At 39.1% G+C, this 18859-nt stretch overlaps 1 protein-coding gene across 3 annotated transcripts; it reads right to left on the bottom strand.

Annotated features, from left to right (window-relative positions):
* Positions 1–662: 662 nt before the first annotated feature.
* Positions 663–16537, bottom strand: LOC103702042 (ent-kaurene oxidase 2-like). 3 transcript variants are annotated; one of them, XM_089930974.1, is made up of 13 exons: positions 16436–16530; positions 15997–16045; positions 15791–15835; positions 13691–13829; positions 13387–13592; positions 6406–6912; positions 5895–6055; positions 3644–3805; positions 3366–3506; positions 1949–2203; positions 1680–1838; positions 1407–1601; positions 663–1311 (listed from the first exon to the last, which is right to left on the bottom strand). In XM_089930974.1, exons 6-13 carry the CDS (start codon positions 6671–6673, stop codon positions 973–975), a joined length of 1680 nt encoding a protein of 559 aa, XP_089787100.1. In that variant the 5' UTR covers positions 6674–6912; positions 13387–13592; positions 13691–13829; positions 15791–15835; positions 15997–16045; positions 16436–16530; the 3' UTR covers positions 663–972. The 3 variants fall into 3 exon arrangements, with proteins under 3 accessions (XP_089787100.1, XP_008782548.3, XP_089787099.1); XM_008784326.6 differs by lacking the exons at positions 13387–13592; positions 15791–15835; positions 15997–16045 and having other exon boundaries at positions 16436–16537; XM_089930973.1 differs by lacking the exons at positions 15791–15835; positions 15997–16045 and having other exon boundaries at positions 13387–13829; positions 16436–16537.
* Between the last annotated feature and the right edge of the window lie 2322 nt (positions 16538–18859).

The raw sequence follows: 18859 nt of genomic DNA on the forward strand, positions 1-18859 counted from the left end.
GCTGAAAATAGCATTTTCGGAAAGCTCCAAATTGGAGCTTCTCTCCAAAATTGTTTTCAGCTTCCCACAAAAGCTGAAACAGCTTTCCGAAAATTTTACTAAACACCATTTTTTATTTAAAAGTACTTTTGGAGGGCCAGAAAGTGCTTTTTCGTCCTCCAAAAACTCTCCCAAACAGGGCCTAAATCTTTATAGCATGAGGCGGAGCCATGGAAACTCAAAACACTTCTTGGAAGTGAGAGATGTACAGCCTATTTATTAAGAATTTATATATCATGTTGATACCATAATCATGATCATGGCTGATAACATGACTTGATCTGATAACATGACCGCCTGACCTATGCTTCATATTTTCTTGCTGCCAACTGTCGTCGATTGTTCCAGTTCTTCAAAGGTCTTCTTAAGTGCTCTCGTGGCTTTCTCATGCTTGCCGGTTAGCCTTTCTCGTTGCCCTTCGAGAGATTATATTGGCATGTACTTTGATTGGTAATAAGCTAACATTTTGCAGCCTTTCCTATGATTTAAGATTGCAAAATAATAAATAAATAGTATGAAACAAGGTAATGAGTTATAATTGCAAAAACGTAGGAAAGAAAGAAAGAGGATGTCCGGCAGAAATGTCCGGTACTGTATTAACCCATACCCATGATAAGAACACACTTTGGTTAAAATACTAATTTTCTTTCATAATTAAAAAAGATACCAGGAAAATATACCAACATATTTGTATAATTCACTAAGGTGTCAGGTAAAATCAGCGTCGCATCACTGATTGACGAATAAAAACATTGCACCTAGGAAGCCAGTCGGCAGAGTTGCTAAATAGCCTGACAACTGCAATATATGCAGAATTACATCCTACACTGTATGAAGTTCTAGACCAGGAACAGAGGTATTTGTTTCATATAGCTTTATTAAATAAAAATACTAGCACAGCTAGTGAGACAAGCATAAGAAGGGAAAAGGAATTTAGGATGACTGCAATCCTGAATGATCCATTGCTCTGGCGGCAATGTATGCATGCATAGGCTGAAGTTTGTGGGTTGTGAGCTTAACAGTATCCATGTTATCTTCCTCTCCTTCTTTCAGTCTCCAATCAAACTCTTGCACGAGTCTACCAATGGCCGTACAAGAAATTAGCATTGCCTGCAAAGATCCAGCACATACTCTTTTTCCTCCTCCAAAAGCCATCGTCTTGTGAAGATCCATTGGTTCGAAATTGCTAGACAGAAATCTCTCAGGCTTCCATTCTTCAGGTTCATCCCAGTCCTTCTTGTCCATATTACATGCATAAAGATTGATGGCAATCTGTAAACATTTGCAAGCTTCATGAGATGACACACGCAACCCTACAGAATCAACAAGCAGATTATCAAAAGCTCTCTGTTGCTTAGAATGCTCACCTGTGTCCCAGCCGGAATGTCATACCCTCCTAGTTGGGTGTCTTCATGGGCATATCTAAGGGGAACAATAGGAGCAGGAGAATACTTCCTTAGAGTTTCATGGAAAACAGCATTCAGGTATGGTAGCTGTGGCAAGTGCTCCTCCATAACCATTTCAGACCCACATACTTCTCGGATTTCATGATAAAGGCGATCCTGAAGATTAAGGAGATAAATAAGGCACATCTAAAAAAAGAGAGGAACAAAGCTAACAACATGTGCTTTGCCAGTTACCTGACACTTTGGATTCTTAGCAAGTTCATACATAGCCCATTCTGTTGTGACCAAAGTTGTGTCAGAGGACTCAATTATCGCTTCCCAAATCAACGTGATCAACTGCTCCTCTGTCAGATTGTTTTCAGACAGTAGAAAGTCCAGATAGCAGTTTATTTCCTGCGCATTGATGACAAACAAAGGTACATTCATTTTTGATGTTTGGATTGGAGCATCATTGTTAAAAGCATGAGAACTAGAAAAAAAGAGACACAAGGAGGGATGAAGACCTCTCCAAGTGCAATGCGTTTCTTCTGTTCATTGATCAAGGCCCTTGTCACCGCTCTCTTACGAGTCACCATTCTTTGAATTTTCATTTCCATGCTCCTATTAGGAACCCATCTCAGATACGGGAAGAAATCCCTCCAGTCTACCTCTATTGCACCCATCATTGGATCCATGACTAGGACATCAAAAATTTCTTTCTTTGACATCTCTTGCCCAAGTTCCTCCACGTAAACAGATTCTACATCCTTGCCCAGAGCCTGCAAGATGCTCAGGTGTTTTATAAGCTTTCAATGTGCTTCTCAGCAATACATATGGAGCTTTTGCTCATAATGCCATAAGTATATATGTAGACAAAAGACATTGTGGGTATGCAGCATGCCCCATAATGGAGTGTCTGTTTATAAACCGAAGAGGCTAGGGGAGCATTGACTTGAGATATGGAGAACGTCGAGGAAAGAAGAAAAAAGAAAAAGATATGAGAAGCTCAATTTATATGCTCTCACTAAATTGAGAAAAATATATGACTTTAATAATATCGGTATGTGTAACAACCCAAGATCTCATCCAAAAAGGCTGGCCAAAAAGTATTATTCGGATTCCTTGGACCTGTATAAATAACCAGGATCTACCCATTGCAGAGTCAATATAGGACTAAACACATTGCATACTTCCTCCGTTTAAGCCTTGATGTCTTCGCTAGATTAAAAGTCTAAATCTATTTAAATCCAATTCCAAGTATTACAAATCCAATCACAAATACCACGATCAGCTCATGGTCAACCCAGATAGGCCCATATTGTAATATTTCCTAGTCCATATGGATCATAGGCTAGATTTGCTTTGATACTATTTATAACAATCTAAGACCTCATCCAAAAAAACTAGTCGGAGCGTATTATTTAGGTTCCTGGCCTTGTATAAGTACTCAAGATCTATCTATTGTATAGCCTACGTAGAACAAAACAAAACACCCACCTGTATGGATCTTTATTGCATGAAGGTAAAGAGTTCGACACCAAGTACCTGAAACTATAGGTGCACAGCCAGCAAACTTCAAGTGTATAACTGTTTGAAGATACAAGTTCTATGTGGAGCGTAATGAAGCATCCAAAAAAACTTCCGAAAGCATACTGATTTTTGTAGGACAGAGCATGAGAGAGAGAGAGAGAGAGAATATCATAATACAAAAGAATCGGGAATTAAACTTGTTAGATATGGTATAACATAAAAATAGTTGTTTTATGTAAAACATAATAATAAATATCAAGAAAAGAAGCTCTAATATGTACCAAAAAAGAAGCTCCAATATGCCTATTTTTAAGTGTGAAGACATGACTCATATGCTGCATTCTCTATTTAGATATAAATCGTGCTTGTATCTGAAGATAGGACTTATGATTTATGTAGGACGACACTTACTTCTTTCAAGGATAATCGGAAAAGCTCCACCTCAAATGGCTCCCTGAGGTTGACTGCACTTTGAGGATTGTCCTTTATCTCTGAATGCAGAATGTTTACGACGTTATTGATCATGCTGTCCCTGAGGCCACGATATTGCTTCTGATATGGGATAGCACAGAAGATCATTTTAGCTTAAGAGGACCCAATATAAAAGTATTATGAAACAAACAAAATGGCATCCTGTATGCGCTTTTATGTGAACCAATGGGCAAAGGGACAACTCTTGTATTGCAAACCTGAGCATTTGATCCCAAAACACTCGTGAGGATGTAGCGCTTCACCATTTTATGGAACTCGCCGTAGTCACTCGTGGCAACCATAGATTTGTTGGAAGTGAGCAATGTCAGCGCATTTGAAAGCTTTCGAGTCGAGAGAGAGTTGAATCTAGTCACCAATGCCTGCAAAAAAATAAATATTATGCCTCAACAACAAAACAAATACACATTATTAGCGATAAACATTTCATCAAACAATGATCTTTTTTGCAACAGAAACACTTTGAACGGGAAATCATTCCTTCCATCAGTATCTTTAATCCATTACCTGTGCTGACCCAAAGATTGATTTTGATGATCACAAAACCTTGAAGTATAATTACAAATGTTTACGTTGCAAGAAGAAAGATAATTTGTTTTGCAAGGAACATAGCAAGTTGGAAAAATACAAGAAGGCCTCAAAAGCTCTCAAGAAAAATTGGAAGAAAGCCATACTTCATTGGCCCAAGGTTCAAGTTCAAAGGATTCAAGTTGGAAGAGCAAACTTCAAGAAAAATTCAAAAGAACAGTCCTCGAGTCGACTCCTGAAAGTTCAGAGTCGACTCTGGCACTCTGAAGTTTCAAGGAACAGTGCTCGAGTCGACTCCTACTGTTCACGAGCCAACTTCCGCGGAAAAAGACAGAGAGTTGATTTTCAGCGCTACAGTGCTCGAGCCGACTCCTACTATTCACGAGCCGACTCCAGCTACAGTGCCGAGTCGACTCCTACTGCATTCAAGCCGTCTCTCTCAGTCAGGACAGAAAGTAGTTTTCAGCGCTACAGTTCTCGAGTCGACTCCCAACTACAGTGCCGGGCAGACTCCTATTCACGAGTCGACTCCTGTTTTAGCCGAGTCGACTCGAGCACGCTGGGAGGCATAACGGCTAGTTTTTTCTCAACTCCAACGGCTCTATTCTTGTCTCTAATGGTTAAATCTTTGCTCCCACGCCATCCAAAGCTATAAAATCAAGGGGAGAGCAAGAGGAGAAGGTAGCAAGAGAGAGAGAACACATAAGGAAGAGATTTCAAAGAGATTTTAAGAGAAACCTCCCAAAAGCACAAAAGGGCCATTCAAAGCAAAAGAGAGAAAAGAAGAGCATCTAAATGAATCCCAAAGCTTCCTTTCCAACTGTGTGCTGCCTCAGTGATTCTCTACCTCGTGCGAAATCAGAAAAGGGTCAAGTAAAGAAGAAGCCGAGTTCCTTTATCTACAAAACTTGTTTGAGAGCTTCTTCTCTTTACTCTATTTGTTTATATTTTTTATATCTGCTTGTTTGAGAAGCTTGTATTTGTTTTAAACTCCTACTCTGACATCTTGTAACTTGATTCAATCGAAGGATTGAATCAAGGGGTTAAGGATTGTTGGTGAGCCAGTAAAAACCAACGTTATAGGTTGTAGTTGGTAATCCGGAAAAAACCAACTGAGTTGGATTGTGAGCCCGTGAAAACAATCGGATTGGTTCTAGTCGGTGAGCCCGTGAAAACCGACCGAGTTCGTTGTGATCTCGTGAAAACAACAAGTTAGGTTGTGAGCTTGTAAAATAACCGACTGTAATCTGAGGAATTATAGTGAAATTTTCAAGAGGTCTTGGGGAGTGGATGTAGGTGCTGGGGTGCACCGAACCACTATACATCTTTGTATTTGTGATGCCTTATCTCTTGTGTTTCATGCCCTACATTCATACTTGATTGTGTAATATCTCTAGCTTTGTTTCCTATTGATTTATAAGTGATTGTTTAGAACTTGCTTAGCTTCCACTCCATTCCTACCATTCACATAGATTAAAATTGATCATACAACTATAAGTTAATTTTAGATCAATTGCACCCTAAAGCCATAGTATAATTGCTCTGGCTTAATTTTCCACTGCTTTACTTGTAATTGCCTAGAGCTTAAGTAAATAACATCTTATCATTCCGTTGTATTCAATTCAAAAAAAATTAGGGAACATAATTTTTAGAAAACCCAATTCACTCCTCCTCTTGGGTTGTCACTTTAGGCAACAACCTGGATACTCTCAAGATGCATTAGATGAATCTAATGTCTTTTTGTTTTTTTTTTTTCAAATTACCAACTATTTAACAGGTATCTACAAAATGTCGTCCCACATATTTGGTTCTATTGAAAACTATATTCTCTTATGAAACCAAATTTGTATACTGAAACCAACCACAATAGCAGAGAAATCTCCAGGATCATAAAGGGAAAATAGACCGGAAGACGCCGCTTACCTCCTTGGCCACTGCAGCTGAATTGAGGACGACCACTGTAGAAGCTCCTGTTCTGATGGAGTAGATAGGCCCATAAATTTCTGCCCATTTCGCGAAGGTCTGGTGGGGTTTCTTGTCCTTGAGCTGATGCAGATTCCCAATCAAAGGCAGCCCAGGAACAGCTACATCAAAAAAAAAAATATATATACATATTCCAATTCAAAATCCACTTAAAATTTCTTAGCATCAGTTCCTCACGATTCTTCCGTAAGAAATTAAGAGACGATGTGTTAACATCATCGCCACAAAAGAAACTGTTCGTTAAAGAGACACCCAAATGAACTAAAAGTAGGAAATCACTCAGAACTAAAATTCCTATCAATCAAATAATCAAATAAAAGACACTCCCTCGTCCTTTCTTTTAATCACAGTTAAATACAAATATACAATAATAGAAATTTTACGGCAATAAAGAGAAACAAGAACAAGAAGAAGAGCGAGAGAGTTAGATTAAGGGGGAAGAACAGATTACCGGGGGGACAGTTTAAGCGCCGGCTCCGACCGACGCGAAGCTTCCCGACGATGATGGCAACGGTAAGGAGGCCGAGAGCGAGGGACGTAACAACCCCAACTGGAGTGTTCCGCAGAGTCACCAGAACGGCATCCATTGATGTTGAAGGTGACCCCCTCGCTCGCCCTTGTGCTCTCAAAAGTTCCAATGGTGAGTTTCCATGGGCAGGACTTCGTATTATAGGAAGGTTACGGAATGGCGATGCCAGCTGGACCTGCGGATTTCCCATCGCCTTGCCATATGTGGCGTATCAGGTTGGCCCCTGAACCCTGATGCTGAGATGGCAACGCCGTGCGATTTAGTGTAAGGAAGAGGAGTGGGGAGGAATGGGATGAGGCATTCCAAAATGGTAACTGCGGGGACGATGCCGCTGCCAACTTTTTCGGCGTCCACATGCGGAGCACTTTTACTGCGTCAGAAGCGTAGTACGAGCGCCGCCGGCCGGGTGAGCTGGATTTGCCGGCCGTCCTGCAAATTTAACGGCAAATCATAATAAGAGCTTTAAGTTGGTAGGAATGATTAAAAAGTACCTTCCTACAATTTTGATCTCGAACATACTCCTAAATAAAAAAATAACTATTAAGAAGAAATTAATCTTTTATTTTTTTTCTAAATACATTCCTCTGAAGAAAAAAAAGAAATAAAAAAATAGAATGCAATTATCAAATGAATTAATTAAAATTTTTATTATTATTTCTTTCCAATATCGTATTGATACGTACGGAATTCAACTAATACCTATATATAAATATGAAGATTTACATTTGTATTTACAATTTTTCGGATCTATCCTCTTCCATTAATTGCTGATATTTGTCAGGCCAAGATCAAAACAAGTGTCATATGTTCTCATGCATATCAAACCACATGATTCAGTAAATTAGTTGTATTTTTATTATTCGCTGCCTAAATGAAGCTAGTTGGAGTTTATATGATTCAAAAAATTCTTTGTTTTTCCTCTGTCCGTTGCCTCGATGAAGTTACCTGGAGTTTATTCCTTTTTTTTATTTTTTTGAGCAACAGGATTCAGCAAATGACAATGAGCTCATTACCTCGTTACGTGCAATGAGCCCAATATGGTTTGATTTCGATGAGTTCTCAAAATTTGATAGACCAAACAATGGGTTTGAATTTCGGTTCAGTAAAATAAAACACAAGTTGGAATCAGTCAAGAAAAAAATAATGTATTTTCTATTTAACATATATATATATATATATATATATATATATATATTACTTCATTTATCTTCTTTCATATCTTACTTTTTTTTCCCCTTTCTTTTTATTGGGTGGACGGATCATAGATACATTCGATAAGATTAGAAAATAAAATGTCATGAAGCGCAATTGAGAGAGCTGACGAAGTTATCCATAAAACTTCTCCTGAGTGCTCTGCCGTATAGAAGGCAACCCAATCTACCGCACCATTCGCTTAGCTACAAAGGATGTGCACTTTCTCAAGCCGCTCCAAATGTCAACCAAAAGCGGGTGGAAGATTGTTGCCCCCATCTGACTCTGGATCCAACCGACCATAGTGGCCGAGTCATCGTCAACCATTATGTTGTCAGCCCGTAGGATCCGCCTAGTGTAGATGATGCCTGCCTAGGCCGCTCTCAGTTCCGCACCAAAAACCAAGATATCAAAGACCCTATATCCACCTGCTATTAGCAGCCTCGAGTTTGGCCCTCTAATCACAAAGCCAAACCCTCCTATGCTGCCGCCATTAAAGTTAACTTTGAGGAAACTAAAAGGTGAGGACTCCTATATAAAAGTAACAAACAGGGTCGCTGCAAGAGCAAAGTAGGAGTCCCAGGTGTCCCAAGCTGTCGCTATCACTCCAACAGAAGCAGGATGAAAAAACTCAGCCGCCTGTATCATAGCCCTCTCCAACACAAATCTGGCCGACTGTCTAATGCGGTCAAAGATATAGGCATTCTTGGTTAGCTAAATGCGGTAGGCAATATAAGAGGCCATGATGTCCCATTGTCTCGATAACACATTGCTGATATGGCCCTACAAAGACTCGAGGAAGATTGGGGCTAGTATAGTTGACTGAAGGAAATCCTTACGCTGGCCGGCGTGTCTCCACCCTCTGGCAACGGAAAAGAACATGATCCATAGTCTCCACCACCTCATCACAAAAAGAGCAGGTCGGAGGGATGTTCATCTCTTGGTCTCTCAACACCCCCTGGTGGAAAGATGACCCTAAATCAGCTTCCAAATGAAAGGGCTAAGCCTAGGGTGAACGCCAAACCTCCATATCTTCTCTGAGACTTTGGCCTCACCTAAGTGATTGTCGCACCATGTAAACTTTGGCCCTAAAAAGCCTAATTCAACCAATCCGTTCAACCCGATGAACTTCAGGATTTCCCTAGACTCAATTTTCTGTGTAGAGCCTACCTTCTCTTTTCTCCTGAGGACCACTAATGCAGTTGAAGTCGCTCAAAACCATTGAGGGGATGCCCTGCTACCCTCACCCTACACAAATATACTCTCAAAACACGAACAAAAAGAAAACTCAGAAGGTCCGCATGCTGAGCAAAATGGTGGTGTGATTGCTGAGAACAAGCCTAATTCACATTTTCATAGCAAATTATTCATTATCCTAATCTGTGCAAAAATAAAATAATTGTGAGTCAATACATGCAAAATAAAGCACAAGGGTGAGCAAATCAAATCAAGGACTTAATATTACATAGTTGGGCCAAAGTCGTTAAATGACCATCAACAAGTGGTTAGGTATTAGTTTTCTCTTACATATAGAAGTATAAAGTTTTGCAGCACATTTGTGGGGCATATTACAAGCATCACTTGTCACCATTCATATTTAAATAACGAACATCGCAGCAAAGCATCATTCAGATAACGACTATCGCTCTTAACCATCCATATTCAAACGGTGAAAATCGAATAGAAACATTAAAATTAGTCCAAACAGAAGAAACCACATCAGCACTAGCACTTGGATGCTAAATAAGCTTGACGTAGGATTGCATTTAAAAAGGATCTTTCAATGAAGGGCTACCCAATGGCGAAGCACAGTGCGAGAAGTGAGAACGACCGGTGAGGCAGGAGAATATCGTCACTCGGATATGCGAATTCACACAAACGCTCATTCCCTTTGTCCTGATTCATGGTGCCCGAATATTACAACCGACGGCCGCCCCTCAAGTTCCATAAAACTCTCCGTAAATATTTAAAAAGAAAGCGAAAAGGCCACCAATCATCTAAATTCAAAAACGGAGAAAATTATCCATCCAATTGCCGAGGTGAAGTGATGCTACGAGCGGGAAATTAGAAAGTGCTCGAGATACCTTCTAATCCAGATTTTTTTTTTGTCTTTCCTTCCCCATGCCAGAATCATATATAACAGTAAGGCAAGACTAAACTACAGTATATATATACATATATATATATATAAAACACCATAACCAAATGGAAGGGTACAGCAAAACAAAGGTTGGCTGACTAACTCTACCAGCTTAGACAAAATAAAGAATATGGTATTGATTTTGAAGACCAGATGCCATGTTTTATTATTATTATTATTATTTTTATTATTATTATTATCATCATCATCATAAGTGTTGCTGCTGGTCCGACGAGTTCTCTGATCTTATTTGTTATTCCCACATCATCTGGATCTACAGAAAAAATCAATATATCATAGTTTACATCATAGAACCAAAGAATAGCATAAATTTTAGAAAAGCTTAGCCGACTTTTGCATAATTAATCTTCCGACTTATAACTTAGCATAAATAAACCATTGATGCAAACATAGTGTAATTCAAGATGAATAAATATATATGACATGACCTTCTAGGTGCACATAAATTGGCTTTGGGCCATCAAAGCATTCTTTGCTATAATAACAGCTTCTGAATTAAACACGGTATCCTAGGCGGACAGGCAGTATAATTTTTCAGTAACAGCATCCAAGATCAAAATTGTTATGCCCCGGCAGCACAACTTTAATGTCAGTAGCATCCCAATGCAGAATTGTTATGCCTTGTTATGCCAAGATCAAAATTGATTGCTCACCTTTCAGGACAACCTCTTCTTTTTTCTTTTTTTTTGTCTTGAAGTATCTGTTTCTATGTTCTTGGTTCCTGAGATGGCTCTCGTTGCTGCAGTTGTTATAGCAGTGGCCATGCTATGGCACGCACCTGCAGCTTTCGTTGCCCCCGCCGCCTTAGCCCATGCCATTGTGCCATCCACAATGACAGCTACTAGGGCAGCTGTTGACTTTACCAGAAGAATCTCAGATGCAACTAGAATCAGAAAATAGAGACAAGAAACTGGTCATCTGACATGACCAGAACAGCTCTATACTCCTGTCCAAAGAATAATATTACTTCTATTATGGTCAATAAACATCACTCTCTTACCGTGGACCACCATGTCTTCACAATCTCTGCTCATGGGAGATAGCTGAAGATTCAGCAAGAGACTTCTAACCTACAGTAATTCTTGTAACCTCACACATTTCTACCATTTGCTTTATCAGATACATATTTTGTTCTATATATCCGGCAATTATTAATTCCCACTCCTCACGATAGAATCATAGGCTTCTAGTTATTCCTGCACCCAAGCAAGGGATATCAATATTATATTGGTACAGTAGCTCCCCCTCAAGTCATACTCGATCTGGCAGTAGGAGCAGCAGTAATATTACCAATGAAACATCGACATAGATCTGACTGGTCTTCTGAAGCAAAAACAACATATTCAGTTATGGAAAAGAGAATGCTGAAATTGACAGGAAACAGATGCAGAGGAAAAAAGTTTGGAAGTTTGGCCTTTATTTCAATTCAAATGATACTTTACATTTCTATACAAACTAAAGTGTGGCAGGTGGGATGTACGTGGCGAGGTAAATGTGCAGATGCGAAGTGGGGTAGCGCACACAGTGAGATGCACCTCATGAATGGTTTAGGGGGTGTTGGGGGAAAATAAATCGCCCTAAAGCATGTGAGCAGATCACCAGCACGTGACTGAAGGCGCCCGACCTGGGCGCTTGACCTCAAGATACCCAACCTGAGGGCGCCCGACCTGGAAGCATCTGACCCGAGGGCGTCCGACTTCAAGATGCCCAACTGAAAGTCCGACCTCAAGACCCTCGACCCGGCACCCGGCCAGACGCTCGACTCCGAGACCCCCGACCTGGCGCCCAACCTCAACGTTCTCGACCTCGGAAGCCCGGCCTCACCATCCACCTACCACGGTCACATCCTTCTGCGACTTGACCGGGGACCATGCCCTGCTACCACTGCCAACAATCAATGCACATGGCCTCTGCTGATTTCCGGCTCACTCAACAATCAATACACATGGTCTCTGTTGATCTCCGGCTCACTCAACAATTAATGCGCATGCTATCTACGGATCTCAAGCCCTCCACGACAAACAGCTGATCCGCTCAACTACGTCCGATCAGCCACGACGACTCGTTGGCTCCGGCCTGATATCCTACGGCAACGCATTAATTCACACGATCGTGCATTAATTCATACGACATGCTCAATCATGACGGTAACCCGTTCGCCCCGTCACATCACAGGTAATCCTGTACCCCTATATAAAAGGAGAACCCCTCCATCTTAGAGGGGGTTGGACTCTGAAACTCTGGAGACATATTTTCTCTCCTCTTATACTTTTGCCCCCTCTGACTTAGGCATCGGAGGGTCGGCGCCGGAAACCCCGGCCACCGGCTTTTTGCAGGTCCCCAGGAGGACGCCGCCCGCCATCTTACGCCGGAGCTCCTCCTTCTCAGCCGACGGCCGTCCCCAGGTCCAATTTCCAGCAACAGGGGGCAATTCGTATTATATAGTTGAACAGATGAGCCTTCAGTTAAGACTGTAGATTGGGCAGAATGCACAACTATAGTATTCTTTAATATTTTGGCATATCCAAGCAAAACAGGAAGCTTTTTACCGCCTTGACATAAACACCGGAGTCGCAGACAGCCTAGAGGAACTCTCAGGGAGTACAATCCTTGCTTCTAATCGTTGAACTTCTTGGAGTACAAAATGACTAGAAAATAACAGCTAATATATTGTTCCTCAGCAGATACAAGTTTTTCTACAGACAAAAAAAAATGCAAATCTTTTTGTGCCAACCCATCTGAAATCCATGTGACCACCTCATGTGAGCTCATCAAATAACTATCTACTTGCCTGGCTAAGATTCCTACATAATTACCTCTATATGTTCCCTATGTATCAAAAAACACATTAGTCAGCAGGGCAGGGCAAGACCTTGAAAAGTCCCTTGAGTTGCTGCAAAAAAAATTACACAGAAGGCTGGACCTTGAAGCATCATACAAGAAATTATGGAGCATCAATTTTTTTTTGCCAAATAATGGAAAAGTGCAAGAATGCTTCAATTTGTAATTTTATGAAAGCAAACACTAATAGTCAGAACAATGATTTCCAGCTAGCAATGAAAAAGGAAGATCTAGAGGTGACGATTGAAGAACAGAAACAAACAGCTGGAATGACTGGTATAATCAACCAATAGTATGTGTAGCTTTTATAGTGATCCAAAAGAATATGGAGGCAAGGCACTAATTCTAAGGTTGTCTGCTAAATCTTGAAGTTCTAAGATTCAAGGAAAAATCAAAAAAAAGGATGACATAAGAAGAATCAGGAGATCAGCAAATGATGAAGTTAAACAAATAAAGGTACATCTTTCATGAAATGTAAATTAAATAGATCAAATATGCAATGCCAGGAAGAGAGATACAGAGTGATGAGTTCTAAGAATGAAATTCCTTCTCTACGTCTCTTGTAACACTACTTTGATATTAGCTATGAGTGCTTTTATGGAAGTAATTAACATAAAAAATGGATGATTTTGAGAAGATGATATAACACCATTTTGATTGCATTAAAATAGGGGACTAAACAATCAAGGAACTCGATTAGAAAGCTTAACGAGCTTCTTGAACAAACTAGAATGTGGTCAGAATTCTTGGCACCAACAGAGATTGCTTTAGAATATTTTGTTCCTAACTTCGAGGCATGATGTTGAATGGGAGTCGATTTGATGTCTTCATGGCTGGAGATGTGTTCTTGCATAGGAGGAGAGAAACCACTGGTATGGCATAATATGCATAAGTCATGACTCTGAGGTCCCATTTGCTTCATTTGCTTCCCAGAATAAAAGTACCTTTTCAGTACCTATTCAGCTTTGATCAGGCTAAACCATTTGTAGGGGGTGGGGGATCAAAAAGTTTTACCTGGTTAATGTGGAACCAAGTAATACAAGACCCAACCATGACCTGGAACTAATGCCTGCACCTTGTGATTCCATATGCTCCTCCCAACTACTCAATGCTGGACACTCGTATAGAACTTCATCCCTCCCCCTGTAAAGACCTGCATCACAACTCTTTAGTCATGAGTTCTGTGTATTATTTGTCCTCAATTTTTCTCAAGAAGCAGGTTAAATTCAGCCAATATTTCAGTGCTTATACCAATCAAATTACTAACGAGATACACTTCATACAATAAGATCTTAAATTAATTTTCCTAACTATCCCCTGAAGAAGTCTCGAACCAATCATCTATCATCACTATAATCCTGAAGCGTGCAAGATCTTAGACTAGAATTTGAAACAATACTAGCTTATATTAGCAAAGGGTTGGAGAGGTCATTTCTGCAGGCACTGGCCTTATCCTTACCTCGCCCGCAATAAGATCATAAGCATGCTCTATGCAAAGAAATAATGGATAAAATATGGCCCATCTTTCTGGTTTCATAATGGAGCACTTATAAAGATATCTGTCTTTTCAACGGGACTTCATGTTTAGATTCAGTGGCAAGGTGATGAAACAAAAGGCATGAACTCTTCTATGCAATGACCATTTGAACCATTCAGTACTAAAAAGAGTGGCATCAAAATATTCATTAGCAATTTTCTGGAAAACACAGAAAATTGATAAAGTCATAGTACGGTCTAAAATTTTAACTGATTTCCATTGTTTCACCTAGAAAAATGATTATTTTGCCCCTCAGCTTCATTCTACTTCATCTGAAATGCATGATTTCAGCTATCATCACTTGGATCATTCTGGAAACATATAAACTGGGGATATTTATACAGCAGCTGATAATTATAGCCCATTAAGCACTCCTATATGTTATTCATAGTGTCAGCTATCGCACTTAACTACTACATGATTTTTTGGTTAGAAGTAAATGTGCCAGTTTCAACATTTGTAATTTTCTCCGGAGGAAGAAAAAGACTATCAAATAAAACTAAATTAACCATGCTTTTAGATTTTAACGAAAATGGAATCATTTTTGTGTAAAAAAACTTAGGTTTTGGCTAGAAACGATGTTAATCCAGGATGCATTGCAATTTCAGTCAATTATACCAGGTTCCCATGATTCCAACTGAAATTTACTTGGTTGCTGCATCAACTTAATACATTTAAGTTGAGAGTGATAGATCCAGCCTTTCACAAATAATTTTTTATAACAAAACTTGCTTATGTATTTCAAGACAACCAAGAAGCAACTGGGTGTTGGGCTTCAAGATATACAGGAGACAAATTAAATTTTCCCCAACTATTTCTCTATTTTAATGTTTAATCTTAAGAGACTATGATCTTGTAGATCTGAGATAAATGCTAAAACTAAGAAGCACATTTCATAAATAATAATACAAATTAAACCTCACTTAATATTGATTTATAAAATAAGAAATTTCTTAAACATTTTCAAAGTTTGTATAAGGAAGATCCCGTTACATTCCCATAATTTGCAGAACAACATTGTGAAAAATAAGAACTAAATGTTATTTTATTTTTTAAAAATCCAAAGTTTAGTAAGAGTGGCAATATGCGAGCTTTATTATATCTTAGGTTTTCATAGTCATAAAAACACTAAAAAAAGTTGGCTTATTATTGTGAAAAAGAAGATGGGTATAGCACATTTTGAAAAGCTCTCTTCTTTAAGAATTGATCGTAAAAAGAGTTAACATAGATACTGAAAGCAAAGCATCTCATGAAATTACTCGACCAGGGCCAACTCCATCATATTGTCCATACCATAAATCCACCCTCACATCCAGTAAAAGCAACATGACCACAAAGCTTCTACAATGAATCTCAACCATGCATCCCCAAAGACGAGACATGTTCTGCAAGGCTAATATTAACTTGTCAGTAAATTGTTAGATCTCCTATGTGCTATCCTATTTTGCAGATAATTGTCCAATTCTTAGTAGCATTCTCGGCACCGCCCTGAGCTTGATGAGAGACAAGCTCGACAAACACCAAGTACTAAAATCTCCAACAAAAATCACTTACATACAGAAATTCCAGTAACATACCTTCTTATAAGTCGCTATAAGCCTTTCCGATCAATCAGCTTTGATCTTTAGATATCCAGGTCATGGCGATTGGAAAGGACGAATTCATAAATTTTAACGGATTAGAATGACAATAATTGAAGTCCAATGCACCGACAAACAGTAGCAAAAAATGGACAACTGCAATAACTGATTCCTGTCTACAAAGAATACTACCATGCACTTACCCCAGTTGGCTCCCGGCACACGTTCATTGCAACATTGCGTGTCACTATCCTACAAAGAAAGGGAAAACTCAATCTTTGCATTGAATTCATCGCATCTACTGACATCAAAACTTCTACTAAGATGGGGAAACTCAATCGTGGCAAGTCACTATCCTAATAGTGTTATTCTGGCAAATCCAAACGGGGATATGATTTCCATCGAAAATTAGAATTCTTCTTGGTGTTCGATCGGTCCTCTCACATTCCCAACTCTTTCTACAGTTAGGGTTTCATATTGGCATACGTCAGATCTAAGTATGAAGAAATTTATAAAAGAAATAACGAAAGAACGCCAGATTCTGTAACGGCTTGGTTAGCCCTAACGCAGCGATAAGGGAAAGAAGGAATAAAAGAAAAAGAAACGGAGGGATTTGGGAGTGGGGATGTCAAGGAACGAGACCTGGAATAAAGGCGCCTGTCCGCCGAAATCTCGAGGCCGCGATGGACACGTAGGTCGAGAGAGGGAGGGAGGCACTCGTCTTACTCGGTCCTAATTAGGATAAGCCCACCCGCCCGGACTGAATTAGGGTTCGAAATAACGTCCGTCATACCGTTATAACGGTCGTCCAAATGAATTTGACGGCAACCACCATTCCCACCTTCCTCCGGTTAAATTTGATAGTGTCGTCCAAATAAATTATTTTTAGGTCTAATGCCTCCATGCAACCTAAGAGCAAGAGGGACGTGCTTGGGAGCATACTCCTCCAGTTTAAATCTTGACGTTTTCGTTAGGCTAAAGATTTAAATCCATTCAAATCTAATCATAAGTATCACGATCGGCACGTGAACAGTTTCAATAAATCTATGTTACAGTGTCTCCTAATCTACATAGATTATGGATCATGTCTACTGTGAGACCATATGTAATAATTCAAGAGATCTCATCCAAAAAGATTAGCTGGAATGTATTATTTAAATTCCGATCCTATATGAATACCAAGATCTATCCAGTGAATAACCGATGTGGAACTAAACACACATCCGTACGAGTCCTCACACACACACACACACACACATATATATATATATATATTTCAATTTAAGCTTGATAATAGCCAACAGAGTTTGATTTTAGGCAGCAACTCACTTGATATCAGTTTTCGAAGAGTAGAAATAACCATTATCTTATATAAAAATACATTATCTTAATAAATAACAACATTATCTTATATAAAAATAATTATATATAACATAATAAGAGAAATGAAAGAATACGCATTGATTATAATTATCCAGATCTAAATTCTTAGCTAGGATGCATCAACTAACATTTCAATCTGGAATCTATGGACACTTAGTGCCAATCTTTTCATTAATCCCTACTCCTGAAATCATTTGTGATCATACTGGCTAGTGTCCTCATGTATGGGTCCCTCAGGCTTGCCTTTTTTTTTTGCTGAGGCTCAGGCGTGCTCTTCGTGCGTTCAGAGACGAGGTTTATAAGGCGAGCTTTGTTATTCCATGGTTGATATGCAAGCTGTTACGTACAACGGTACCTCTTTAAGAAAAAATCAATCCGTGCAGCGGGTTTTGGTTCCTATCCTTGACCCGGTTTGAGGTCAGAAAGGGAACCGGCAACACCGCATTGAAGTGAATAAATAGATGTAATAGAACAATTAATAATTTAAGCTGTCCTTCCATGGCATGAAACTGTTCCAAGTAAATATGGCAGCAGATATAATTACTTAATTTAAAAATTAATAAAAAGTTTATAAAAAATACATAGCATGGTGGACCTGCAAACATTTTGCTAGAAAGGAGCAATTGTACGTACCTTCCTGCACAGATTGCTTATTTCCTTGGCTGGTATAGGCTGTTCACTTTCTAGCTTCGTTTCCATATTATTTTAGAAATTTAGGGTACTAATATACATTTTTTATCTGTTTACGACACCTTGAGCTTATAAGTCTTAAAGATCAAGTCCAAATTGACTTAGGATACCAAATCTATCTACGACATCGGTGCAAATCCAAAACAACTTAGGACAATTCGAGTCTAAATCAAATTACTCTATCTTACATATATCTTATAACTCTAACAGAAAAGAGCAATTGAACGTTATAGGGATCAAATGTATTAAAGGCTAGAGTTTGCAAAAAAAATTTGTACTTCTTTATAAAATTTTACGCGCGCGCATATATATATATATATATATATATATATATATATATATATATATATATATATATATTAGTGAAGCTTGTACATAGTTCCTACCTATGACGTAGTTTAATAGATTAATAGACCAAATTATATAAATATTTTATACTCTTGTTTTTTTTGTACTTTTTTTTAAAAAAAATATTTTGGTCTTCTTTTGGACTGTTGCAGCATCAGACATTTTTTAGGATATTTTTCCAGCGCCATATTCTCTCAGGGAAAAAAAATAATAATAACAGACTACGGGAAGAGTAGTCTGGTCCAAAAATGAAACGTACAAAGCACTGTGCATCTAGATTATTCTTTCTTTACTTTATTTTGAATATAAGTATTATAGAAGTTGGACAAAAAAGTATACGATTTTTTTACAAAAAAATTTGTACCTAGTATGCACTAACTTAAAAGGACGATGCAATAGATATTTTTTATCACAAGGGTGGCAAGGTGAGGGCAAAGACGGGCGCAGGAAAAAGGATTCCTGTCTGAGATATGCGGACCGAGACTGTCCATGAGGGCTGGAGGGGGAGGGACAAAAATAATTCAAGGTTACTAGTTTCTAGATGAGCCCCGACCGCAACCGCATGGAAGTGAGGCATGCATGTCCATCATTCCATCCCATGGTTTCGTCCTCACATGCACGTGGAGCACTTCTGACCCTTCGCAA

Source organism: Phoenix dactylifera, chromosome 5 (genome assembly GCF_051530095.1).
Source record: "Phoenix dactylifera cultivar Ajwa chromosome 5, Ajwa_hap1_PhDact_Kaust_v1.1, whole genome shotgun sequence".
Classification (NCBI taxonomy): Eukaryota; Viridiplantae; Streptophyta; class Magnoliopsida; order Arecales; family Arecaceae; genus Phoenix; species Phoenix dactylifera.

Excerpts from the sequence above, each read along its gene's own strand:
- LOC103702042 (XM_008784326.6), bottom strand. The coding sequence starts at position 6,673 with ATGGGAAATCCGCAGGTCCAGCTGGCATCGCCATTCCGTAACCTTCCT. Across the intron at positions 3,507-3,643 it reads TTTTGGGATCAAATGCTCAG|AAGCAATATCGTGGCCTCAG; the intron begins GTTTGCAATACA and ends ATCCCATATCAG. Across the intron at positions 2,204-3,365 it reads TCCGATTATCCTTGAAAGAA|GCTCTGGGCAAGGATGTAGA; the intron begins GTAAGTGTCGTC and ends AGCATCTTGCAG.